The 24500-nt window shown below is 48.5% G+C and overlaps 4 protein-coding genes across 6 annotated transcripts; 2 read left to right on the top strand and 2 right to left on the bottom strand.

Annotated features, from left to right (window-relative positions):
• Positions 1-41: 41 nt before the first annotated feature.
• Positions 42-5199, top strand: TMOD4 (tropomodulin 4). Of its 3 annotated transcripts, none has more exons than XM_044004591.1 (10): positions 42-99; positions 1220-1357; positions 1555-1711; positions 2263-2379; positions 2694-2783; positions 2962-3092; positions 3175-3282; positions 3843-3986; positions 4340-4484; positions 5086-5199. In XM_044004591.1, the coding sequence occupies exons 2-10, from the start codon at positions 1235-1237 to the stop codon at positions 5106-5108; spliced, it is 1038 nt and encodes a 345-aa protein (XP_043860526.1). In that variant the 5' UTR covers positions 42-99; positions 1220-1234; the 3' UTR covers positions 5109-5199. The 3 variants fall into 3 exon arrangements, with proteins under 3 accessions (XP_043860526.1, XP_043860524.1, XP_043860525.1); XM_044004589.1 differs by lacking the exon at positions 42-99 and adding an exon at positions 588-758; XM_044004590.1 differs by lacking the exon at positions 42-99 and adding an exon at positions 909-1059.
• Positions 5200-5676: 477 nt separating this feature from the next.
• On the bottom strand, positions 5677-10665 carry SCNM1 (sodium channel modifier 1). The gene is made up of 7 exons (XM_044003960.1): positions 10513-10665; positions 9566-9636; positions 9230-9318; positions 9055-9152; positions 8854-8945; positions 6043-6243; positions 5677-5929 (listed from the first exon to the last, which is right to left on the bottom strand). Exons 1-7 carry the CDS (start codon positions 10561-10563, stop codon positions 5797-5799), a joined length of 735 nt encoding a protein of 244 aa, XP_043859895.1. The 5' UTR covers positions 10564-10665; the 3' UTR covers positions 5677-5796.
• A 120-nt stretch (positions 10666-10785) lies between these two features.
• On the top strand, positions 10786-16168 carry LYSMD1 (LysM domain containing 1). Its single transcript, XM_044003961.1, has 3 exons — positions 10786-11422; positions 13743-14101; positions 14801-16168. The coding sequence occupies exons 1-3, from the start codon at positions 11243-11245 to the stop codon at positions 14937-14939; spliced, it is 678 nt and encodes a 225-aa protein (XP_043859896.1). The 5' UTR covers positions 10786-11242; the 3' UTR covers positions 14940-16168.
• An 8-nt stretch (positions 16169-16176) lies between these two features.
• On the bottom strand, positions 16177-18466 carry TNFAIP8L2 (TNF alpha induced protein 8 like 2). Its single transcript, XM_044003964.1, has 3 exons — positions 18389-18466; positions 17824-17921; positions 16177-17193 (listed from the first exon to the last, which is right to left on the bottom strand). The coding sequence occupies exon 3, from the start codon at positions 17186-17188 to the stop codon at positions 16634-16636; it is 555 nt and encodes a 184-aa protein (XP_043859899.1). The 5' UTR covers positions 17189-17193; positions 17824-17921; positions 18389-18466; the 3' UTR covers positions 16177-16633.
• Between the last annotated feature and the right edge of the window lie 6034 nt (positions 18467-24500).

Below are 24500 nucleotides of genomic sequence, written 5' to 3'. Positions count from 1 at the left end.
GAGCTCACTGCTCCCCCTGCCCCCTCCCCCAGCATCAGGGCTCCTCACTGCTGCCCGGTCAGTGCCAGGCAGAGCAGAGCAAGACCGACAGAAGGGGAGGTGAGAGGGGAGGGGGCCAACAGGATTGCTGGGGTGGGGGAGCCCGTGAGGGTGGGAGGAGGGAGGTGCTTCATTATTGGGAGTCATGGGGAGTTGGGAGGCAGAGTGTGTGTATGTAACACCGTCACCCAGGTTGGGTGTCTTCTCAACACAGGTTCTGTGTGGTTTACACTTGTGTGGGGTATTTCAAGTTTTGTGTGTATGTGTCCGGGCTTGTGTGTGTCCGGAGTGTGTGTGGGGATATATCTCTATGTCTCCCACACTGATTGTACTTATTCCTCCCCACCCATGGCCCCCACCAAATGTTTCTGGAAGAACTTGACCCCCAAATTACAAAGCATGATAGTCATTCCTTCTCCCTCACCCCCCCAAATAGGACCATGCATCCTTCCACTTAAGGGCGGAGACGAATGCTGGGGACTCCAGTACCTTCCCTCCGGCCTCTGGGAATCCCTCATGCCCTTCCTGCCACCTGGAGGGTCCCTCAGGTTTCCTCCGGCCCTGAGCCCCAGGTCTCCCTTGGAAGTTTGGAAGGCAGAGGAAGTGAAGTTCTGACAGTGGTCCACCCCACCGAGCCCCCCAAGCCTCCCCCTATTGCACAGGGAAAGAGGAGCAGCTGGCTGGCGCTTCCCATTTCCTCAGCCCTCCAGGCTCTCCCTGTTAGTCTAAGGAAGGAGCTGGATTGATTGAGAGGGGGGAGGAGGAATTTCCCTGAAGCTCTCCACCCCCTCCTTCCATAGGAACTAGGCAGGGGCCCAAGAGATGTTGGCCAGGGCCCCAGGCAGCTGTGTTGGGGGTGAGAGGGGCAGGAGAGGTGCTGACGGCTGAGGGAGGGTGTGGGCTGGGTGTGTGGGCTGCTGCTAGGACTTCTTCCCACACGTTACCATCCTGAACGTTAGAGATCCCCGTCGAGGGGGAGCAGAAGCTGGGGAGATGAAAGATCTCCAATGCTAAGCCCAGGTTCCCCCATCCCACTTCTCCCTGCCTCCCATCTCACCCAAGCATCCTGGGCTGCCCAGTGCCCTGGGTTCCCTGTCACTCCCTGAGGGATCTCTACCTTCCTTCACCCACGATCTCTTCTTGCACCTGTCTAGTGTAACAATTCCCTCTTATTCCCTAGGCTCTGTGGGACACCATGTCATCCTATCAGAAGGAACTGGAGAAGTATAGGGACATTGATGAAGATGAGATCCTGAGAAGCCTGAGCCCCGAGGAGCTGGAGCAGCTGGACTGTGAGCTACAGGAAATGGACCCTGAGGTAAGGGCATTAGGTGGGAAGGCAGTCTAAATAGTAGGCACCTGAAGAATGTCCTCAGGGTTCTAGACTACAGGGTGGCGGGCTCAGGGAGTCCTTAAGGGGCCAAGGGGGTCAGAAGGGGGAACCCTAAGGGTATCCCAAGTTTGGGAGTGGGGAGTCTGAGCTGGTACTTCCCCCCACTCCTACCCCCTCCCAAGAACATGCTCCTGCCAGCCGGGCTAAGGCAGCGTGACCAGACAAAGAAGAGCCCTACGGGGCCCCTGGACCGGGAAGCCTTGATGCAGCACCTGGAACGGCAGGCCCTGGAGACTAAGGAGCGAGATGACCTGGTGCCCTTCACAGGAGAGAAGAAGGGTACAGGAACCTTGGTGGGGCACTCGGCCTCACCCTGCTTTTACTTTATTCTGTATCATTGGCACTTCCCCCTTTCCCCTCCCCCCATGCCCGCTATTCCCACTTGCAAGCCCCATTGACCAGCCTCTCCATATTTCCCAGGCTCTGTGAAGTACCACCCCACTGGGGGTTAGAGGAGGACCAATCCCAACATCTGGACCTTGAGTTCCTCCCTCTCATTCCCATAGAGACCCAGAGATCCCATTCTCCAGTTCTGCCATTTTCCCCAGCAAAGTCATCTCTCCTCTCAGCTCCATGTCCCAGCCCAGACCCCCAAGGGTCTTGACATCCTACACCCTAAGCACTTAGTCCTCTGTCCCAACCAGGGTTTAGGCATTGTAACATAGGCCTGACAGGAGGCCCAGATCTGGGGGTGCCAAGACTGATGGAGGACCTGTGTGTCAGTGTCCTGACTGAACTCTAGGAGCTTGGGTGAGGAGGACGAGGGCAGGCAGGAAGCCAAGGATATAGGTTGGCAAGTTTCCCTTTGCTAACTTTCATCCTTCTACCAGGGAAACCATTCATCCAACCTAAGCGGGAAATCCCTGTGGAAGAACAGATCACTTTGGAACCTGAGCTGGAGGAGGCTTTGGCCAAGGCCACAGATGCTGAAATGTGTGACATTGCAGGTGGGCAACCCCCGGGATAATCCCTGGATGAGTTGTTAGTCCCCGCTGCCTAAGGCCATGTCCGCTCTGCTCCCCCTCCTCTGTCCCCAGATTCACTGGTGGGGAGGTCGAGTATATCACTCTTTTTTTTTTTTTTTCCTTGGATGAGGCAATTGGGGTTAAGTGACTTGCCTAGGGTCACACAGCTAGTAATTGTTAAGTGTTTGAGGCCGGATTTGAACTCAGGTCCTCCTAAGTCCAGGGCCGGTGCTCTATCTACTGTACCACCTAGCTGCCCTGAGTGTATCACTCTTATCTCCTCTGCCATCCCTCAGCCATCCTGGGCATGTACACACTGATGAGTAACAAACAATACTACGATGCCATCTGCAGTGGAGAAATCTGCAACACCGAAGGCATCTCCAGTGAGTAGGTGCTGAGTGGGAGGTGTGAAAACCAAGCAGCTCCTGCAGTGGGCACACAGAGGGCTGGGCTCACCACTAGTGGGACAGGACTGGGGACAGAGGGGCTAAGGGAAATGGGATGGGGTAGCGGGGATGGGGGAACATGGGGGATTTCCCCCCTCCTCCCCACACCCTCTAGGCGTGGTGCAACCTGACAAATATAAGCCAGTCCCAGATGAACCACCGAACCCTACGGACATCGAGGAAACACTGAAGAGGGTTCAGAACAATGACCAGGAGCTAGAAGAGGTGAACCTCAACAATATACAGGTACTGTATCTGGTCCCAACCTAGAGGAGAAATGATTTATTCCAATGGGAAGAAACCTGATTATCCCCTTTCCTGCTGATAGGACATCGCAGCATCCTCTATCATCGAGCTGTGCCAGGCGATGAAGGGGAATACCCACGTCCGGAGCTTCAGCCTAGTGGCCACACGAAGTGGTGACCCTGTAGCCAATGTGAGTCCTCAGTTCTCACTCCCAGTCACACTCCTCTCACCTTGTCTTGGACCTCCAAGGGTACTCGCTCATCAGCATACCACGCACCCTCCCCTTCCCCTGGATTCCCATCCTTATCTCCCCAAAATACACGAAATCATAAGCTCATCTGGTTAGAAGGGAAGGGCCCTCATAGATCGAGTTCAATCCCCCACTTTACAGTTGAAATGGTGACCGGCGACAACACAGGGACAAGCCCTAAAGTCCAGCACTCCTCCTCCCAGCATGTCCGCTCCTCCCTGGCCCAGGAACTGACTCAGGTCACAGCATCAAATGGCCTCTATGACCTCTAAGGGGCCTTCGGGCTCTAAGTCTATGAGCTAGGCAGTTCCAAACCCTTCTCTCAAGGACTACGCTTTGCTCTCTTTTCATTTTTTTTTCCTCATCCCGAGTCTTGCTCGGCTCTGGTCTGCCCTCATTGTCCCTGAAAATCCCTCCCAGAGACTTGTTTCCCGCTCGCTCCAGGTTCATGCTGCCCTAGGTGACATTTGCTCACCCGGCCTCATGTTTCTGCCACTCAGGCTATAGCTGAGATGCTTCGGGAGAACCAGAGCCTTCAGAGCCTCAACATTGAGTCCAACTTCATCAGCAGTACAGGGCTCATGGCTGTGCTAAAGGCCGTTCGGGAGAATTCCACACTCACCGAGCTAAGGGTGGACAACCAGGTTAGTATCGGCCTTCTCCAAGATATCCCCTCTTCCCGAAACCCTGTTTCTGTAGAGAATCAAGACAGCCCCCTTAACTATCCCATCTCAAAGATGTAGGAACCTTGGGGGGTTAGTGACCAGGATGCTAACCAGCCTGTATTCTCTATGCCCTAGTTTCTTAAACTGTGGGTCGTGATCCCATAGGGGGTCATGTAACTGAATGTGGGGCTTGCAAAAAATTTGGCAGCAGTAAATTGTTATGTTATATACCTATATGCCTGGGGTTGCATAAAAATCTATTGGCAAAAAGGGGTTGCGAGAGGATAAAGTTTAAGAAGCCCCGGTCTGTTTCCTCCCCGCAACCCTCCCAGCGTCACTGGCCCGGAGATGCTGTGGAGATGGAGATGGCTGCCATGTTGGAGCACTGCTCAGCCATAGTACGATTTGGATATCACTTCACACAGCAAGGACCTCGGGCTCGGGCAGCCCGGGCAGTGACCCGCAACAATGAATTACGTAAGTGCCCACTGAGTCGGGGGAAGTGAGGAGGGTTAGCTCTTCCAACGTGATGTTCAGTAAGTGGCCGACTAGGGAAGTTCCAACAGAAATCGGAGGGGCCAAACTCTGCCCACGGGAGGTTGGGAGTGGTGGTGAAGCGAGAGGTTGGTAAGGCTCTTCCCATACACTCTGAGATCTTGCCCACGAGGGCACTGCCTTCAGCTGTAGAGATGCAAACCCAGGTGTCTCCTATCCTTTGTGACTTCAGCCCTGGTGCTTCAATAAATCATTCACAGGGAGTCCAGCTAATGTACTTCTTGGTGACTACAGGCCTGTACCAATGGGGCTCAGGATGTCTAACCCTTCTTCCGTATTCTCTCCCTGATGGCATTACTGCCACAGGGATCTCTGGCCAATAGGAGTGGCCAGAGAACAGAGACTGGGCAACAGAGGGCAGTTATTAAGGGGACGGGAAAGGGCGCACAAGTTAGACATCCTAAGATACTACTTTCCATGGGGTTCTTGGGGAGGGAATAATAAATGGAGATTATCCTCATGAACAGGCTCAAAGCAAGGGCTTGGGTTCAGACCCGTTTTCTGAGTCCTCCTACCTCCACAGGTCGGCAGCAGAAGAAAACATAACGCTGTCCTTCCCTACTGTTGAAAGCTGGGACCCCTGGAGGCTGGAATTCCCATCTCCCCTTCCTGTAAATAAAGGTCTTTTTGCCCACTTTCACCTGCCTCTTTTTTTGGCCTGGAAAGTGGGGAGGGATCTTGGCATTAAACACCACCCCCTTCCCAGGGTGTCTGCCAGTTCACTAGGGGATTATTTATACCCTGGAGATCAGCAGGTTCTAGGCTCAGGTTACCACTAAGGGGAGGGTGAAATCTTTCCCTTTACTAGTCCTCTTCTGCCTCTGACCCATCCCAACACACACACACACACACACACACACACACACACACACACACACACACACACCCTTCTCTATTTCCACTCGGTGCTTGGCTCCCCCAGTACCTCCTGAATTTGGCTAAGCCCTGCTGGAAAGTAGGAAAAGCCCCTGTGGAAATGGGAGGGGAAAGCAGGGGGAGTTGAGGTAGAGAGAAGGCATCTGACAACTCAAAGGGCAGAGTCCTGCCCTATACACTTTATTAATAGGGCAGGAGGCTGGGTGCAGCTGACGCTTGGCATGGTTCTGGAAGGGGCGGTGTGGCATAGGGAATTGTGCACCCTGCAAGGGGGGAAGGACCTGAGAGAGTTGTCTGGTGCACACACAGCCAGACCTTAAAGGAAGAAAGAAGTGAGGTTCCCAGGATCTTCTCTAATTTATTTAAATGAAACGGGTGAGGAGGCAGGGTAGCAATCCGAGGGGAGATCTGGGGGCTCCTCTTCATCAGAATCAAACTCCACATTCTTATCCTTTACCCATTGACCTGTTCCATCCTGGATCCAACCAGAGCTGAGAAAATCAGAGAAAATAGGTCTGGTCAGAATGAGGAAATAGGTTCAGAGGGGAGAGAGGCAGAAAACAAGACCAAGTCTGAGAGAAGAGACGCAATGCAGGCTACCCACCTACGCAGGGTCAGATAATGGTCCAAGGCTCTTCGTCTGGCAGGACTCAAGGGCACAGGGGTTGGGGTTGCTGCTGAATCCCTCTTGGCCTGTATATCACCCTCTGACTTGAGTGCTCTGCCAGCCTTCTTGTCTGGTGGTTCCTCAGTCTGTCGGGGACTGTTTGGGAGGTGGGGAGCTGAGGGTGAAGGAGCTTCTGGTCTGAGGGAGAAGGAACAAAGTTTACAATGTGCATATACCAAGGCAGGCTCCAAATGGGTACATGATTTAGACATAAAGGGTGATATCATAAATTAGTGGAGCAGGGAAGAAATGATCTCTCGGATCTATGGACAGAGGAAGAGTTCATGACCTAACGAGATACGAGTCATTCTCCAAATGATAAATGGTCAAAGGATATGAGTAGGCAGTTTTCAGAGGAAGAAATCTAAGATATCAATAGCCTTATGGAAAAAAAAATGCTGGGGTCAGCTAGGTGGCGCAGTGGATAAAGCACTGGCCTTGGATTCAGGAGGACTTGAGTTCAAATCCAGCCTCAGACACTTGACACTTATTAGCTGTGTGACCCTGGGCAAGTCACTTAACCCTCATTGCCCTGCAAAAAAATTAAAAAGAATAAAAAAAAAAGAAAGAAAGAAATGCTTTAAATCCCTACTTATTAGAGAAATGCAAATTAAAACAACACTGAAGTACCATCTCATACCCATCAGATTGACTAAAATGACAAAAAAAGAAAATGACAAATGCTAGTGGGGATGTGGGAAAACAGCTCCACTAATGCACTGTTAGTAGAGCTGTGGACTAGTCCAACCATTACGGAAAGGCATTTGGAACTATGCCTAAAAAGCCATTAAACTGTATATACCTTTTGACCCAGAGATACTACTACTAGGTCTAAAGCACAAAGAGCTCAAAGAAAGAGGAAAAGAACTAATATACAAAAATATTTATAGTAGCTTTTTTGTAGTGGGAAAAAAATGGAAATTGAGGGGATGACCATCTATAGGGGAGTGGCTGAACAAGTTATGGTATATGAATGTGATAGAATACTACTGTTCTTTAAAAAATGATAGGGGCAGCTAGGTGGCACAGTGGATAGAGCACCGGCCCTGGATTCAGGAGGACCCGAGTTCAAATCCGGCCTCAGACACTTTACACACTTACTAGCTGTGTGACCCTGAGCAAGTCACTTAACCCCAACTGCCTCACCAAAAAAAAAAAAAATGAAGGGGATGGTTTTAGGAAAACCTGGGAAGACTTGTATGAACTGATGCAAAGTGAGGGGAGCAGAACCAGTGGAACAATTTATATAATAATAGCAATATTGTAAAGACATTCAGCAATGAAAGACTCTGATCAACACAGGGACAAAACACAATTCCAAAAGACTCATGATGAAATATGCTAGCCCTTTCTAGATGGTGAGAGATGATGGCCTCAGAGTACAGATTGAGGCATATTTTCTTCTCTCTCTCTCTCTTTTTGGATGTGACTAATATGGAAGTTTGTTTTGTATGATTATATATATTTATAATAGACTTTGTTTTCTCTTTTCTTTTTCTTTTTTAAAAATTTATTTCTTTTAATTATTTTTCCAATTATATATAAAAGATATTTTTTTTGAGTTCCAGATTTTTCCCCCACACTCCCTTCCCTCCCCCCTCCCGAGAACAGCAAGCAATTTGATATAGGTTATACATTACAATAATGTTAAACATATTTCCACATTAGTCATGTTGTAAGAAAAGAATCAGAACAAAAGGGGAAAAAAGACGCAAGAAAGAATAAACAAGAACAATAACAAAAAAGTAACAACACAAGTGAAAATAGTATGCTTCAATCTGCATTCAGACTCCATAGTTCTTTTTCTGAACGTGGAGTGCATTTTCCACCATAAGTCTTTTGGCATTGTGTTGGATCATTTCATTGCTGAGAAGAATTAAGTCTATCACAGTTGGTCATCATACAATGTTGTTGATACTGTGTACAATATTCTCTTAGTTCTGCTCATTTCACTCAGCATCAATTCATGTAAGTCTTTCCAGGTTTTTCTGAAATCCACCTGCTTATCATTTCTTATAGAACAATATAATTCCATTACATTCATATACCACAACTTGTTTGGCCATTCCCCAATTGATGGGCATCCCCTCAACTTCCAATTCTTTGCTACCACAGAAAGAGCAGATATAAATATTTTTGTACATGTATGTCCTTTTCCCTTTTTTATGATCTCTTTGGGAATAAGACCCAAAAGTGGTCTTGCTGGGTCAAAGGGTATGCACAGATTTTGTTTTTCCTGACTTTTTAATGGGTGAGGAAGGGTAATATGGAGAGAATTTGAAAAATAAAATAAAATTGAATTTTAAAATTTTAGTGTTGGGGAGGGAGCCAGTCATCTTTTGTCCCTAATACACCAGAGCTATCGATTTCTGTTCCTCCCATCTCACAAGCAACCCCCAGTAATCTTTCTGTCCATCCATATCCAAGTCTCTACTATGATTCTCCTTCCTATCTTCTCAACCCTTTAATATTCCCTTGTCTTCACATCTTCTTATTATTGAAAGCATCCATTTATTAGTCATTTTGCATCCACTGTGCTACATGCTGGGGGAGATAGAAAATTAAGATCCCTGTCTTCATGGAGTTTTATAATCTGGTAACAAATGCTTCAAGATAGCCCCATTTTGTATTCTTCCCTTTTCTCCCCATCCTCCTGTTCCTCTAATTTCCTTGCTCTTCTACACCTACTGCCATTTTCCTGTCTCATCCTCTTGTTTCACATTGTTTCTCTCCCCTATCCAAAAATACCTGTTCCTCTGACGTCGACAGCAACTGTTATAATTTGGAGCTCTGCGCAGGGCACTTTGGGTGATTAAACGGGTCTGAGCCAGCAGAGGAGCCTGATAGAAAGCAGAGATAAACAAATACTCTCAGACCTAGGACGACCAAGACACTTCAAACCTCCCAGGATGAGAGTTCTACCTGGGACAAACCCCCTTTCTCCATTACCTGATCCCCCCTCTTCTCAGTTCTCCATTCTTCCTGCTGTTTTGGATTCTGTTCTTCTCCTTTCCACTGGTGCTTCTTGCCATAGAAATCTTGCAGGCCTGGTAGGGAAGGGGCATTCAGCATGGCTCAGGAAAACTTTGTCAAGTTAATGTTCTGCTTTTAACCCTTAACTTACTGGCCAGGTGCCTCTTCCCTGCCCGGTGAGCAGTCAACATGGTCAGTGTGTCTAATACAGGCCGGTGGGGACAGACTGCACAGGCAAATCTGGAGAGGAAAGAAGGGTAAAAGAACCTCAAGAACCTCAAGAACCCTTGCTTTTGGTCATTTCAAGGCTATTCTTCCCTCCTCCCTTTTCAGATCTTCTTACTCCTTTGTCAGCATACACCTCTTCCAATCTCCCCTCACCACCTGCCACTCTGCCTTCCTCTCCTGTGAGTCAAGGCTTCTAGAATCAACATTTTCTTCTCATCAACCCTTTGTCTCCTCAAGTGTGACCACTCCTAGACCTCACCGTCCATCTCGAAGCATTAGTGCCTCATCTTCTGGGATATAACTGGCCAGCAAGTCACCAACTCTCCGCTTCTGGAAAAGGAGTAGGCAAGGTATGGTTCAATGCTATAACCAGGAATTATGGTGCAGAGGACAAGGTGGTGGGTGGGGAGGAGAGAAACTGAGGGGAGTCCAGGAGGCTAAAAGCCAGCCCGGGGTAGTCCATGGCCCCATTTTATCTTGTGAGTGAAGGCCTTGAGACCTCACCTCAGGGGTACAGGTAGTCATCATTCTCTTTGAGCTGTACCTAGCTTTCCTGTAAGCCACATTCATGTCAGGGGAGGGAAGGCTTATCCCCAGGGAACCTGGTCTATGCCTCCCCCTGCCACATCTCAGCTAACCCTCCAAGCCTTTTGATATCCCGGCTCCTTAATATGAGGTGGACAAAGGTAGAAGAGGGAGAGGAAGTGTCCTATCTCAACCTTGGGACATGGGGTCACAGGGGCAGAGCAAAAGTGGTCTGGTTGTTTTTACATCAGATTCCAGTAGCTTGTCTGTGACATGCTCCCAAATGTCAATCAAGAGTCAATAAACATGAAGCTGCTACTTCGGGCCAGGCATTGTGCTGAGGACACAAATACAAGGCCAGCGCCTGCCCTCAAGGAGTTTACAATCTAACGATAGGGGAAGACAACACACAAAGAAAGCTGACAAGTAAGGAGTGCTGGAGATGAAAGTGACATCCCTTTACATTTCTGCGCCTTGACCAAAGCCCCGTGGGTCCAGCCTAGTTCTAGTGCTTGCGTGGGCTACAGAGAGGAGAGAACGAACACTTCCCTCCCCTCTCTCCTCCCCTATTAGAATCCCTCCCTCCTTCTCCCCCCTGCATGGCCCCGCCCCTTGGGGGGTTGCCGAGGCAACATGTAAGCATCACGTCTGGGACGACAACTACCGCCCACTCCCCCCTACCTTGAGCACGTTGAGCTGGCTCCAGTCGTTCCCCTCCCTCTTGAAAGACATGGTCTGTATCGCAGCCCTGCTCCACTAGCTAATGGAAGGCCCACCACCTAGACTCCGACGCCTTCACAGCCACCGTAGTTTCCACGGGGGCGGGGCGGGGAAGCGGTATTTTTTAGTTGGTTGGTTTCTTATTTCCGGGGCCTATGCTTCCGGGAATGCGAGAGCATCTACTCCGCGGCTCCCTCCGATTGGCCTCGCGGAAGAACTACATTTCCCATGATGCTTTGGGGGCCCCGCGGATCTCTGGGAATTTAAGTCTTTCCCAGTGTCTAGAAAGCTCAGCAGGGCTGTAAGGCCCTTTTAACAGGAGGGTTCGGGATTGTCTCCTGGTTCCGGAGCCCGCATGGGCGGTGGGAGCTTCCTCCCGGGCCGGGGTGGTGAGCTGGCCCAGCTGTGCTCGCAAGAACGCCACTAGAGCCCCAGCCACTCCTCGCGCCTCCCTGGCCGCGGGCAGCAACCGAATCGCCTGCTGTGGAACCCAGCGCCGGGGCCTTGGACGGGAGGGGCGGGGCACCGCACTTGGGCTTGACCGGGGTCGGAGATCTTCACCCCGGAGCGGGAGTCGGCGGCCTATGGCGGAGGCCGGCCCCCGGGATTTGGGCTGAGAGGGGCGCCTCGAAGGTCAGGGGTCAAAGGCCGTCAGGGTCGAAGGTCAGGGCCAGGCTGGGCTGGCGAAACCATGGCGTCCCCTTCCCGACAGGCGTCCCCGGGGGGCTCGGGGCTCCTGCGAGGGAGCCGGGCCCGGTCTTACGGCAGCCTGGTCCAGTCGGCCTGCTCCCCGGTGCGCGAGCGGCGAGTGGAGCACCTGCTGGAGCCTGGGGACACCCTGGCCGGTCTGGCGCTCAAGTACGGGGTGACGGTGAGTGGGCGGAGGGGGCACGACGCGAGCACCTTCCCGCACCCCCGAACTGTGGCCAGGCCGTGTTAAGAGCCTAGACAGTGCTAGACCATGATGGGTCCGAATTCCCGGCTGGCTTCCCTTGGGGGGACCCTTCCCTCCCCTCCCCGCCCCCCTCCCCCATCCTTATCCTCATCCATGTAATTCGGTATATAGAGAAGTAGAGGTAATGAAGGTGTAAGCTATCTCCTTTGATCCTAACCACAAGTCTGGGAGGTTGGTGCTATTATGATCCCCATCATACAGATGAGGAAACTGAGGCTGAGACTGGTGAAGTGACTTTGCTTGGAGTATGAGGCCCGATTTGAACCCATGTCTTCCTGACTCCAGGCCCAGCGATTTTATCCATTTTGCAGCCTCTCTGCCTCAACGGGGGGGGGGGGGGGAAGGGGGAGAGGGGATTGGGGGGAACAGCCCCTGCCTTCCAGTCTCTGTTTAGGGTGACCCCTGTGCCCCATAAATGCCACGGGTTTTCTGTGAAGAGCTCAAGTTATGGGAAGGGTGCACCCTGTGGATGTAGAAATGCCGAGTGTTAAAGCTCGTTGGGCTTGTGGCTTCTAACCTCGTGTGGCTTCTGACAGCGATGGTGAAACACACACAGCTGCCCTGGATGTAGAAATGTACAAGAGTCTGTGGGTATATTTACTAACATATTTTGGCATTGAGCTAATCAGCTGGAGATTACAAAACAAACACACAAAACACACCCACAGGGAAGGAGGCATATCCCAGACCAGAGAGCATCCAGCCCTAGGCTGCCCCCTCCTGTGCACCGGACACCTGGGTCTGCAGGGGACAGATCCTTGGCTGATAATCAGGCTGTCTTGAGGCCAGGCTTTGATGAAAGACTCTGCACTTGTTCAGGCCTCAGTCAAACAGGGATCATGCTTTCCCTCCCCCAAGGGTGCTGGCTGTGAGATGATTGTACCACATCACTGTGAAATCATCTCTTACAAAGTCTAAAAACAAAATGAAATAACACTAAAAGCACTTTGAAGAGCAAAATAGGTGAATCTGAGGTATTAACTTTTTGGTTCTTCTGAGTATTCTGGTTTTAATAATAATAGCATTTCTAGAACACTTGAAAGCTCTCAGAACATTTTACATGTTATCTGATCCTCACAAGAACCCTGTGAGTTAGGTGCTATTATTAGCCTCATTTTACAGATGAAGAAACTGAGGCTGAAAATGGTGACACTGCTTGCCCAGGGTCCCACATCTGATAAGTGACTGACACAGGATTCCAACTCCGTTCTCCATGACTTCCAAGTCCTGAAGTCTAGTGATCAGTTATTCAAGTTCATTTTTTTTAAGTAATAAACAATCTTATTTCTAGTTTCGGGTTCCAATTTTTATCCCTCCTCTCCCTCCCCTCTCCCCTCTCTGAGGCAGTAAGCAATCAGATATGGGTTATACATGTAGGATTATGTAAAACATTGCCATTGTTCAAGTTCATTATAAAGGTTTTGTGCCAGGATAGAAATACCTTGGTTATATGTCAGGTTTCCAGAAGTTGGATTGAATGGTTCCTCTTAACTCTAACCTTCATAGAGACTATGATTCTTTTTTTTTTTTTTTGACTGGGCAATGAGGGTTAAGTGACTTGGCCAGGGTCACACAGCTAGTAAGTGTCAAGTACCTGAGGCTGGATTTGAACTCAGGTCCTCCAGAATCCAGGTCTGGTGCTTTATCCAGTGCGCCACCTAACTGCCCCCAGACTATGATTCTAAGTACTGCCTTGTCAATGTGTTATGCCCCAGTTTATTCAAAGTATATGATCAAAAAATGCTGACAAATTTGACAAATTCATGTAAGCATTAATAGTAAATACTCGTGGCAGCTAGGTGGTGCAGTGGACAAAGCACCAGCCCTGGATTCAGGAGGACCTGAGTTCAAATCTAGCTTCAGACACTTGACACTTACTAGCTGTGTGACCCTGGCCAAATCACTTAACCTTCATTGCCTCACCCAAAAAAAAAAAAAAGCCAATAATAAATACTCCACAGCCCCAGATTTATTAACAAGGAGCCCTGAGATTTTTTAGAGTCCGCCACTAACTTTTTCCTGTGTTCTTAGGCAAGTCATGATCTTTTAAATAGGCCTCAGTATATTCATATATAAAACCAGGATAATACCTGCCCTCCCTATTCCTTAGGATGGTTGTTAATATTAGCTTTAGGTTTGCAAATACATTAAAAATATGAAGTATTGTAAAAGTGTGAGCTCCGTTATTACTGCTGTCGTTAATCTATTTCCCCTCTCTTCCTTCCCCCTCCCCCAGATGGAACAAATTAAACGTGTTAACCGCCTTTATACTAATGACTCCATCTTCCTCAAGAAAACTCTCTATATTCCCATCCTGACTGAGCCCCGGGGAATATTCAATGGGCTAGATTCTGAGGAGGAAGAAGACAAAGAGGGGGAGAAGCTCTCAAGTCAAGGTGGAGCCGAAGCCCCCTCAGCTTTGAGGAAAAAACAAGAGGAAAAAGCCAATGGTGAAGGCCTCTCTTCCAAATGTGGCCAGGACCTCTCCATACCCAGCCATGACCTCTCTGCCACCGACTTCCTCAAGAAAATCGACTCACAGATCAGTTTGTCAAAGAAGGCTGCCGTCAGGAAGCTGAAGAAAGATGAGAGCGGGTGAGTCTGGTGCTTCTGCAACAGTCCCTGGTTTGACAGACGAGCCCTGCGTTGGGCATGGGGAGGCGCAAATCCAGGCCTGTGGGACACCCTTTCTTTTGAAAATCAAGGAGTTGGGGGACAGGTAGGTGGTGCAGTAGATAAAGCAGCAGCTCTGGATTCAGGAGGACCTGAGTTCAAATCCAGCCTCAGACACTTGACACTAGCTGTGTGACCCTGGGCAAGTCACTTAACCCTTATTGCCCTGTAACAAAAAGAAAGAAAGAAAGAAAATCAAGGAGTTGGGCCAGATGCTCTCAATGGCCCCTTCCATCTTATAATTTGAATCACAGAAGCAAAGGGAGCTAATTCCTCCTGGAATACATCTATGGGGGATGAGCTTATAGTTTCCTGTTCTTATTACCACTCTCTCCTGCCAGGGACACAGCAAATTGAGCCTTGGGCAGGCATGGCAGCATTACCAGAGGCAGCTTGCTAGATCTCTCTCCCTCTGTTTAGTGCGCATGCCTGTGTGTACACACACACACACACACACACACACACACACACACACCCCCCCGAGTTCTTGCTTCAAAAGAGAAATTTATAACGTGTTTAGTTAGCTTTAGTGCCTGCCATGTAGTAAGTGATTAACAAACACGTGTTCTTTCCCTTCTTCCCTCCCTTCCTGAATTCTCTTCCCTTCATCTTTACCTGCAGGATACCTGGGGAGGATCTGCATCCCCACTTGGCTTCCCCCCGGAAGCAGCAGCGTGCAGTTCTGGGCCCTGTACCCCTGACTCGAACCAGCAGGGCAGCCACCTTACGGGACCAGGAAGATGAAATCTTTAAACTCTGATAGCCCCAAGACTGTTGGCAAGAGAGGAGCAGTAGAAGAGAACCTGTCTGATGGGGAGTTCAACGTGGGGTGAAGGTTGAGGATCCACCATCTCAGCCCATCCCCACTTTGGCTTCCCTGCCCCGCCCCCCATGCCTCTGACCTAGCCTTCTTGTTCCTCTCAGGGACTTCAGGGCTACAGGAGGAGTTGTAGGCGAGAATGGAAAGGTTGAGATTAGATCCTTTCCAAGTTCTCTTGGCTGAATCTCAGTATCTTTAGATTCAGAGAATTCTATCTGTCCCTTTCCTTCCTCTCTCTGGTTCCTGACACAGTTCCTTGGCCTTACCGTAGGGTGGAGGGATCTCCAGAACCTGTCCCCCTCCACTCTGTCTCACCCTCCTCTCTAATTTATTTGGTGCTATGTTGGAATCCTATTTATTGGCTACATTTTGTTTTCCTAGCAGAAGATGGGAGTCCTCCCAGCTCTCAGGATGGTGACTAAGAACGATCAGCCGTTACGGCTGCTCCTGTAGTCCCCTCAAGCTAGGGAGCCCTGGGGACCATTGGGAGTGTGGGGGTGTCTGCACCCCAACCCCTGCTCTGCGGCACTGAGGTACTGAACCAGCCTCCCTGGATGCTGTACCAACTTTCTCCCCCAAATCAGGAAGTGAAATGCTGGACTTAGCCTTGACCTGACTGGTCCTGTCTTCTTTCTCATGGCTCAGGAGATTAGAGACTTGAGTCATTCTTTCCCTCCTTGCTACTTTTCTTTCCTGTTCCACTGAGCTTCATACTGGGCTAGAGAGAGGGGTGGGAAGACTGTGTACCTGGCACCTGGATGGGGAATCAGTCAGTTTGGGATTGAAAGAACAGGACTGTCCCCTTGTGTTCTGCATGCATGTGTGTGTGTGAGTGTGTATGTGCACTGAGTGTGTGGTGTGTCTGTGTGTGTGTGTCTGCACCTCTTCCCACCCCCCCCAACACTGAGCACTGGAGGCTTCTCTTGCTGCCTCCATGGCCTCTTGCTTCCTTTCTTTCTCTCTGTTGCATATTTATTTGTGGTTTGTAGCATCAGCTTGAGGTGTCATTCTGTGTTTTTGAAGAGAAACCAGCAGGCCAGGAAGGCCCTTTGGGGCTAAGAGTCTGCCTTATTTTGTTATTTAATGTTGGACATAGGGAAAGTGAATGTGTTTTTCCACTCCCCTCTCCCTGTGTCGATAGTAAGTTGTTAGAAATGCAGAGATTAAACATAGAGCCCTGTACATGTTTTAGCAGATTTATTTCCCTTCTGAGTAGCTTCCCCAGCTCTGCCCCTCTCTGGGAGCAAGGCTTCTCTCAGCCATCTACACTGTCCCCAGGACTGGCCACTGGACTGGCCTTCAGGCTGACACCTCCTCCCCTGCATCAGCAGCTTGGGGTACTGTTCTTCCTCCTCCTGGAAGGGGTTTCCCCATATCATGTGTCCAGATCAGGGGGAAGTAGAAGATCCGACTTTCACTTCATCTTTTTTAGGCAGCTTCATTTCCTGTCCTGGTAGCCAGAGGCACAAGGGAGGGAAGGGCTTGTGAACCTCACTCTTGCCCACCAGAGCCGACCACTCTCTAAGGAGACCCGAGCCAGGGGCTTGGAGGGGAGGGTTCTAAAGTGGGCAAGCAGAACTAGAGCTGGGGCCTGTTGCCCATTCAGCGTCCGCCACCTGGTTAGGAAGCAGCACTCAGAGCTTTCCCTCGTCCAGCAGCTTGCGGAGCCCCTCACAGATCTTGCTGAGGTGCTGGGCATAGCCAGGACTGTAGAGGGCAGTGAGTAGGCTGGGGTCTGAGAAGTGATCAAAGACATGGCGGATGCGGCCGTGAGACTTGGGCGTGAGGTGGTGCTCTACCAGCTCTAGCAAGGTATCTCGACACTCCGTCAGCAGAGTGGTCAGCACGGCGGCCTCAAAGGTAAAGTCCACTTCGCCAAAGCTGAGTGCGGTCATGGCACCTTGACGCAACTTCTGGCGGAAGCGGTCCGCCACGGCCATCTCCCCGGGGCCAAACTGCTCATTTCGATGCAACACTGCCACCTTGATGGCCACCTTGACCAAGTCTTTGATGACCCGCTGGGCCTCACCACGGCTGTGGGTATACTCTTTAGACACCCTGTACAGTTCATCCAGCACTTCACTGCTGGTCTCGTCGATGAAGAGGTGTGCCACTGACCGCCCAGCCAGCTTGCTCAGGAGCTTCTTCTCGGCCTGCAGGGCAAGGTTTCTTGAGCTGAAGGGCTCCATGATCCCTAGCGGACAGAGATCCACGTCCATATTAAATGCCAACAGAGAGGACAGGCCACCAGGTAGTGACAGGAGGAAGAGGCAGCTTTCTCCCTTCCTTAGTTGAGTGTCTTTCCTACTAGCTGTGACTGGGTCCCTATCTCTTCACTTGAGCACCTACATTCTTGCTTCCTTAGGGCTCTGTTCTAGAGAGTGCACCTCCAAGGGTAGGACAAAGGAGTCAGGGAAAGGATTGGCCCAGGGGATTGACAAAGGGGACCTGGGAAACCAGGCTCCCTAGTAGCTAAGCCTCAACAGAAAGGAAGGGAGAGTAGATGAAGGAAAGAAGATGACATGGGGAGGTTCTATGTGTTCTCAGCACCAGGAGAGGCAAAGGGTCAGGGCCCCCCGGAAAAACTTAATCTTGGGACATGCAGAGTTTCCATTTGGGGCTGAATTGGGGTCCCTTTAACCCTTGAGGAAGGTTGTCTGGGTCCTAGAATTTGCCCCAAATGAGGCTCCCTTCCTCAGGTGGTTTTGCTTCTCACTTCCCCCTCCCCTCCTCTACAGGATGTGGCTGTGACCACAGGGAGGAGCAGCCCCACCCTCTCCCCCTCCTCACGGTGGGAGTCTGAAAGGGTCAGACAGATGGGTACCTGGAGTCCAGCTCCCCAGCAGGATTCATGCAGTCAGGACCCAGGGAGGGATTTTGCTCCTGGCGTAGTGTAGGGCTCTTCAGTTCTGTGCCAGGCAGCTGGGAGCAGAAAGAGCCATGTGTGCCCTGCTTCCTCTATCACTTTCCCCCCATCTGTGTCCTTGTCACCCCTTCTTTCTGTCTCCCTATCTATGTTCTTATCTTATGTTTCCCTGTCATTCTTACCATCTCAGTCCTTCTGGGCTCTGGATCCTTAGTCCCTCTCATCCCCTTTATTTTAACTGTTCACCAGTCTCCTAAATTCTCCCTGCATTTCATTCCACCATCCCTCATCCTCTCAACTTTTTCTCCTCTCTCCCATCATTGTTTTTGTCCCTGTCTATGTGTCCAGTTATCCCTCTCCTGCCCCCAGAGAAAGTCGCTAATGAGATATCTCCCAAGTGTTGCACTTCCCCAGTAAAAGCCCTGCGAAATGGAAAGGCTAAGGGTGAGGGAAGCATCAACATCCAGCCCAGTCCTTTTATCCCTCTCCCCATCTTGTCCCTTCACCATTGCCCATCCCTCACCTTTGAGGCCAGTCTTGCCTTGGATGTACTGGAGAACTGACAGAGAATGAAGAAACTCTCAAGAGTCTCTGGTCTAGCACCGCCCCTCCAGCCCCACCCTCCTTCCCTCTTCCCTCTTCTCTGTTCTCTTCCCCCACCCCCCAACATGTGCAGACACAATAAGGTCTAGGACTCCATGGACAAGAGCCTCCTACCAAGGAGGAAAGGAAGAAAGGCTGGGGGAAAAAAAGAAATCCCCAAACCTTCGATCCCTATTTTTGAGGTACCCTGATTCTCTTGGTCTGTTTCTCTCACCCTCTTTCCCCAAGGCCCCATGTCCCTGTTTCTGGTGCTCTTTCTGCCTTATGAGATAGTGGGTTCCTTTGTCACTGGAGAGTTGGGGGTATCCAAGCAGAGGTGCAGCGAATGTTGTAGGGAAAGTTGGGTCAATAAAACAGGTAGGGTATAAGCTTCCTTGCAACTCTGAAAATCCTTTAACAGAAGAAACCCATTCTTGGGACTCACTGGAGAGGAATCTGGGCTGGAGCTGAGCAGTATCTAGCCTAGCTCTCTTCCCTCTCCTAACATGCTACCTGTTGAGAGGGAGGGTCATAGGACGGAGGTTAGGCTTCTAGTCCCCTGAGCATTAGGGGGACACGTTTCCTTGTTCTTTACCTCATTGGTGGAAGTGAAGAAGCAGGGCAGCCACCCGCACCATGGATGTAGGACCGCAGACAGTCAGCAGATGTCAGCACGATGCTGAGAAATGTTCACAAATGAGACTGTTGAGTGTCCTTACGAATTATCAGATGCACTGGACTGCATAATAGCATAAGAAAAGACACTCCCTGCCCTCAAGTTCACATTCTGCTGGGGATGGAGGTTGGCACGTACCCACTCAAGTATGGCACAAAATTAGTGATGAGCCCAGAGGGGAGAGATCTGGCAAAGTCGGTTGCCCTTGGAACACTGGGCATTAGGGAAAGTTCCAATGAGAGCCTCACCGGAGCTGAGTCTAGGAAGGGAAGATAGGCATTGGAAAAGGCAGCTGTGTGGGGAGGAGGCAGATGTGTCAGATTTGGGAAACAGCTGGTAGTTCAGTTTGTCTGGAATGGAGAGTCTAGGAGGGGAAAGGATGTGGAATTAGACTGGAGGCACACTGTGAGGGCCTGAAAATTGGGCCCTCTACAGTTTGTATTTTATGTGTTTTATTCAGATACTTGGAGATAGTTCTCATGCATGTTCATGTCCTCCCCCCCCCAGCCACCCCATCCTTCTCTAAATGTTCCCAGTACCTTAAGTCCATTTCATGAATTGTGAGATTTAAAGGGACAAATTTTGTAATTTGAAAACTTGAGCTATAGAGGGAAGGATATCCAGGAAAATGTATTTTATGGTTCTAGATAACCAAGGATTTATTATAGTGTGGTTCAGAATAGAAATGTTATAGGAGTTTGAGAAAGGGAACATTGATAAAGAAAGACTTTAGCTCAGGTGGCAGCTAGGTGATGCAGTGGATAGAGCACCGGCCCTGGATTCAGAAGGACCTGAGTTCAAATCTGGACTCAGACACTTGACTCTTACTAGCTGTGTGACCCTGGGCAAGTCACTTAACCCTCATTGCCCCCCCCCCCAAAAAAAGACTTTAGCTCACTATTTCTTCCCTTAAGGATCAAACTCTCAACACACCCTGCCATTCTTCCTTCAAAATCTCCCCTTTCGCATCCCACCTGATACCAGTCTTTATCATCTTATGCTTGGATTACTGCCATAGTTTCCTAATTGGTCTGTTCATACAATGGCTTTTCTTTCTAAAACTGATTCCATGTAGTCCCTGCCTACCTCATCTGGTGGTTGTGAGAGTCAAAGAAGATAATGTGTAAATAGTCTATTCGTAGTCTTCCTTCTTGGAGAGTCTTCCAACTTGTACGTGAATTGAGGGGTTGGGTCCCCAGAGGGTGGCTGTTACCATCAGGTCCTAGGGTGCCCTGTGGGTCTGCATTCCTAAAACCATAGTTTGCAAACACCCAACAGTGAACTTGCCCTAACAGTTAACCAGTAGAAACAGGTGGCATAGAGCAACAACATTTACTAAGATGGCATGATAAAAACAAGCTACGAGACATTCTTCCCACAAACCTAAATGCTCTTCCGCAAATAGAAGAGTAGGAACAAGTTTGGGGTACAGTGATAGGCACACATGCAGGTAGCACATGTGGCCAAGTCAACTCATGCTTCAGGCAGCTCAAGGCTGTGTTTTCATGCTGCCATCATATGGATGTGTTGTCTCATTTTCCTCTCCATGGTGCATCTCTCAACTGCCAGGGCTAGTTCTCTTAAGTCAATAGTGGGCTCTCTTCTTTGCTGCCAAGGGTCATACTCCTTGAAGGTATGTCCTGCCTCAAATGCTACACTGCATCTGAGTCTCCTTAGACAATGTGTGCCTGATCTCTCCTGGATCCATCTCAGCTGTGCCTTGAGCTCTCTCAGACTGATGACTACTGCTTTCTGCTTGATGAGGTGTCTCCCACCAGCCCAGTAGTTCCACTGCAAAACACTATGACCAATAGAATAAGGAGGAAGAAAGAAAAATCTCTTCTTCCCCTTCTTTCTCTCAGGCTGAGTTCTTCCTCAACTACTGGTTCCTTCCTAGACTGAAAAGCTAGCAGCCTAGGTTTTTGAGGGCCACTACAGGTCATGGCCAGTATTTTCCTAACTAATGGCTAAGTTCCTCTTTCAATTCAGTTTTTTCATACTTTGTAAAAGAATGGGAGGACTTATATACATCTAGTAAGAATCATATTAGGAACTTGTTATCTGTATCTGCCCCCTTATTTTTACTAATTACATTCTCGGCTGGGGCAGGGGGGCTGGAGGGTGGGGAAGGTGGGGGAAGTGGGAAACTAGCTCTTATCCTCTACCTATATAAAAGGGCTTTGTAAACTACAAAGAGGCAGCTACATGGCGAAGTGGATAGAGAGACAGGCTTAGAGTCAAGAGTCATCTTCCTGAGTTCAAATTCAGCTTGTGACCCTGGACAAGTCACTTAACCCTCTTTACCTTAGAGTTTCTTTATCTGCCAATGAGCTAGAGAAGGAAATGGCAAACCACTCCAGTACCTTTGCCAAGAAAACCCCAAGTGGGGTGACAAAAAGTCAGATGCCTGAAACAATTAAACAACAAACTACAAAGCACTATACACATGAAACATGCTGTTGTTATTAATGTCATTGTCACTCCTATACTCAAGAACCTGCTATGCCTCTCCAACCATAATTTATTGGGTAGAGTGCTGGAGTCTGGGGACTTGGGTTTGAGTTCACCTTTAGACATTTACTAGGTATAAAATTCCAGGTTAGTCACAACCTCTCAGAGCCTCAGTTTACTTATCTGTGAAATGGACATTGTCATGCGTGTACCACCTGTTTCATAGTTATAAAGAAAATGGTTTACAAACCTTAAAGTGCCATATTAAAGTGAGTTCTCTCTCCCAGTATTCCCCAACCAACACATGCTCTACTTTTCATTTGCATAACTTTTGCACATAGCTCTGCTACTAGTAATGGAATCATGAGAACTGGAGAGCCTGTTGTCTTCTAGTCCAACCCCCTCATTTTATAGCTGAGGAAATGGAGACCAGAGAGGCTGTGACCTGTGTGAGGTCTCATAAGTAGGAAAAGGCAGCCAGGATTTGAACCCAAGGCCTTTGAATCTAAAGCTAGCACTCTTTTCACTGATTGTAGTAGATGACCATTCTAGAGTATTTGCAAAGTGCTTTATCTAGACAGTCTTATTTGATCCTTGTAACAACCCTGTGAGATAGGTATCTCCATTTTGCAGATGAGGAAACTAGAACTCAATGTAGCTAAGTGTCTTTCCCATGGTCACGCAGTATTTTCCAAAACTTTTCCTTCTAATAAGAATAGGGGTTTAATGAAAACAATGTTGATGCTGCTGAAGGCTGGCAGGGATACTCCCTTTCCATGCTGACCCTGTCTTCCACCCCATGGCTCAGTCTCTATTTAAGCCAAAGCTTGTTCCTTCTTACTACAGCCATGTCAGTTTTCCCCATTCCATCCTCCATGTTGGGTAGCTATCCCCATCACATGCATGATGCCATCTTGTTTCACATTATATACTTCTCTCTTTACAAGCCTCTTCTCACCCTCCACTTTTATCTCCATCTTTCCACAACACGTAAATGTACTTTTGGTCTAACATACAAACCATATGCCTTCAGACTGTGTTCCTGGTTTCTATTTTGCTCCCAAATTTCCCCGACCCTTTATTCTATAGGCATTCTATACCCCCAGATGGCTCCAGCCCAGCATTGAAAGGTTTTATTAATATAATTCAGTAGAGTTCCAGGTTAAATTAGTTGGAAAATTGTGGTCTAGATGATCTTTGATCTCTGAGGTCCTTTTCAGCTGCAAATTATCCTATCCCACGTCTAATCATGCATTCATAGGTTTCCACTATGTGAAATGCCCTCTTATTCTGTATAGAGCCCAATTCCAGTCCCATCTTTCCATGAAACCCATGCTGTTGCATGGATCTTCCCTTTCTGCAACATGGATAACACTTGTCTATACCATAGACTGAGTACCCTGATCATGTTCTCTGTTGCTCTTGACAGTACTGATTTATCCATTAACATTATTAGTTATACTCCCCAAAACACAACTTTAGGTCAAACAAGGTTGCAGGATCCTGTTGGTATGATAGGAACAACATTATAAATGGAAGAGGATTTTGGGGTGCGCCAGCAGAGTAGAGGGAATGCTGAGAAAATGGCTTGTGCCTGTGAGGTTTAAAATCTAAATTGTGTGATTGCCTTAAATTGGAAGCTTTAGCACCAGTATTTGGGCATTAAGCATTTATTAAAGCATACAGATATTCACGTGGAGTTCAGAAAGTTAAGAAAAGGCCTATCTAGCCTAGAGTTCCAGCCTGGTCTGGTCTGGTCTGGTCTGGTTCTTCCTCAAGTCCTCCACCATGAGCCTGCCTCAATCATGAACTCCCCAGCAAACTGAGAGTGGAAGCTTTTTATAGGTCCGGAGCATGGGCAGGCCTTACACACTGCTTCAAGCTGTCATCTAAATCCATTGGTCACTGGACTTGAAGGTGATCTCGAGTTAAGTTCAAAGTCTAGCTCCTGAGAACAATACCTTCTTAAGGACTAGCCAGGTGTCCTTACAATCTAGTTAACTTGAAGTAGGCTAATCATCAGTCAATCACTCTCACTTAATTAATAATTAATCTCCAGGTGGGCCTTTGAGTATCTGCTAAATCCCATTATTTTATCATATTCCCCCCACCTTTGTTTCTTCTAGGAACAAGTGTTCCTTGATGAAACAGTAAAAACAATAAGTCTTTGAAAGTCTTTTTTAGATGATTCTTGGGATGTCCTCTGGGTGTAGTCATGGAATGGAAGTCTTTTCAGGTGTTTAAAATGTGTAGATGCTGGTAATCAGCTAGGAAAAGTTTCCTACAAAATTGAGCTTATCACAACTTTAAATAGCTTTGCCAGTAATGAAATCAAACAATGAAAGTTCTTAAAAACATGAATTGAGAAGACAAGAATTTTTTTTAAACTTCATTTCATCACTTTTTGCATCATTTGCCTAATTAGTCTCATGCCATTATGAGAAATTTTAAAATCTAATATAATTGGTAACAGATGTCAAGGCCAAATCCAACACTATGATGACATCTGAGATAATTATGGGGATTACCATAAAAGAATAGAGAATTGATGGGAGATGAGCATTCCCACATTTGAACAATATATACAGCCCATGCAATATGCCAGACTTAAAATAGGTGGATGGGATATACTTCCATGCCACCGAACATATTGGAGGAAACTGAGTCAGCCTTAATCAGATGCATCGGATTGAGAGGTCCATGGCATCAGGCATATTGTAGGGGGAATAGAAGCCAGGTGTAGAATGAGATGGGTGGGATGAAAACTTCCAGCCATCAGTCATTTCAGTACCTGGACTTCATACGTGTCTCCCCTTCTGTGAGAGTTCAGTGCCTCCTCTTGTATGTATTCCTCTCATGAGTGAAGGCAATTAATGTCTTAAATGGTAAATTCCCATAATCCAAGTCTCATATGGATTTAAAATTT

This window comes from Dromiciops gliroides, chromosome 4 (genome assembly GCF_019393635.1).
Source record: "Dromiciops gliroides isolate mDroGli1 chromosome 4, mDroGli1.pri, whole genome shotgun sequence".
In the NCBI taxonomy this organism is placed as follows: domain Eukaryota; kingdom Metazoa; phylum Chordata; class Mammalia; order Microbiotheria; family Microbiotheriidae; genus Dromiciops; species Dromiciops gliroides.
Note: the sequence above shows the minus strand (reverse complement) of the source record. Positions and strands in the feature narration are given on the sequence as shown.

Bases quoted from the DNA above. Each gene is read 5' to 3' on its own strand.
- LYSMD1 (XM_044003961.1), top strand. From the start codon at position 11,243: ATGGCGTCCCCTTCCCGACAGGCGTCCCCGGGGGGCTCGGGGCTCCTG. The intron at 11,423-13,742 runs GTGAGTGGGCGG...CCCCTCCCCCAG, and splicing joins CGCTCAAGTACGGGGTGACG to ATGGAACAAATTAAACGTGT. The intron at 14,102-14,800 runs GTGAGTCTGGTG...CTTTACCTGCAG, and splicing joins CTGAAGAAAGATGAGAGCGG to GATACCTGGGGAGGATCTGC.
- SCNM1 (XM_044003960.1), bottom strand. From the start codon at position 10,563: ATGTCTTTCAAGAGGGAGGGGAACGACTGGAGCCAGCTCAACGTGCTC. The intron at 9,637-10,512 runs GTAGGGGGGAGT...CTCCTTTTCCAG, and splicing joins GCCAGCTCAACGTGCTCAAG to AAGCGGAGAGTTGGTGACTT. The intron at 9,153-9,229 runs GTAAGTTAAGGG...CTTCCCTACCAG, and splicing joins AGGGAAGAGGCACCTGGCCA to GCCTGCAAGATTTCTATGGC.
- TMOD4 (XM_044004591.1), top strand. From the start codon at position 1,235: ATGTCATCCTATCAGAAGGAACTGGAGAAGTATAGGGACATTGATGAA. The intron at 2,784-2,961 runs GTGAGTAGGTGC...CACACCCTCTAG, and splicing joins CAACACCGAAGGCATCTCCA to GCGTGGTGCAACCTGACAAA. The intron at 3,987-4,339 runs GTTAGTATCGGC...CAACCCTCCCAG, and splicing joins AGCTAAGGGTGGACAACCAG to CGTCACTGGCCCGGAGATGC.
- TNFAIP8L2 (XM_044003964.1), bottom strand. From the start codon at position 17,188: ATGGAGCCCTTCAGCTCAAGAAACCTTGCCCTGCAGGCCGAGAAGAAG.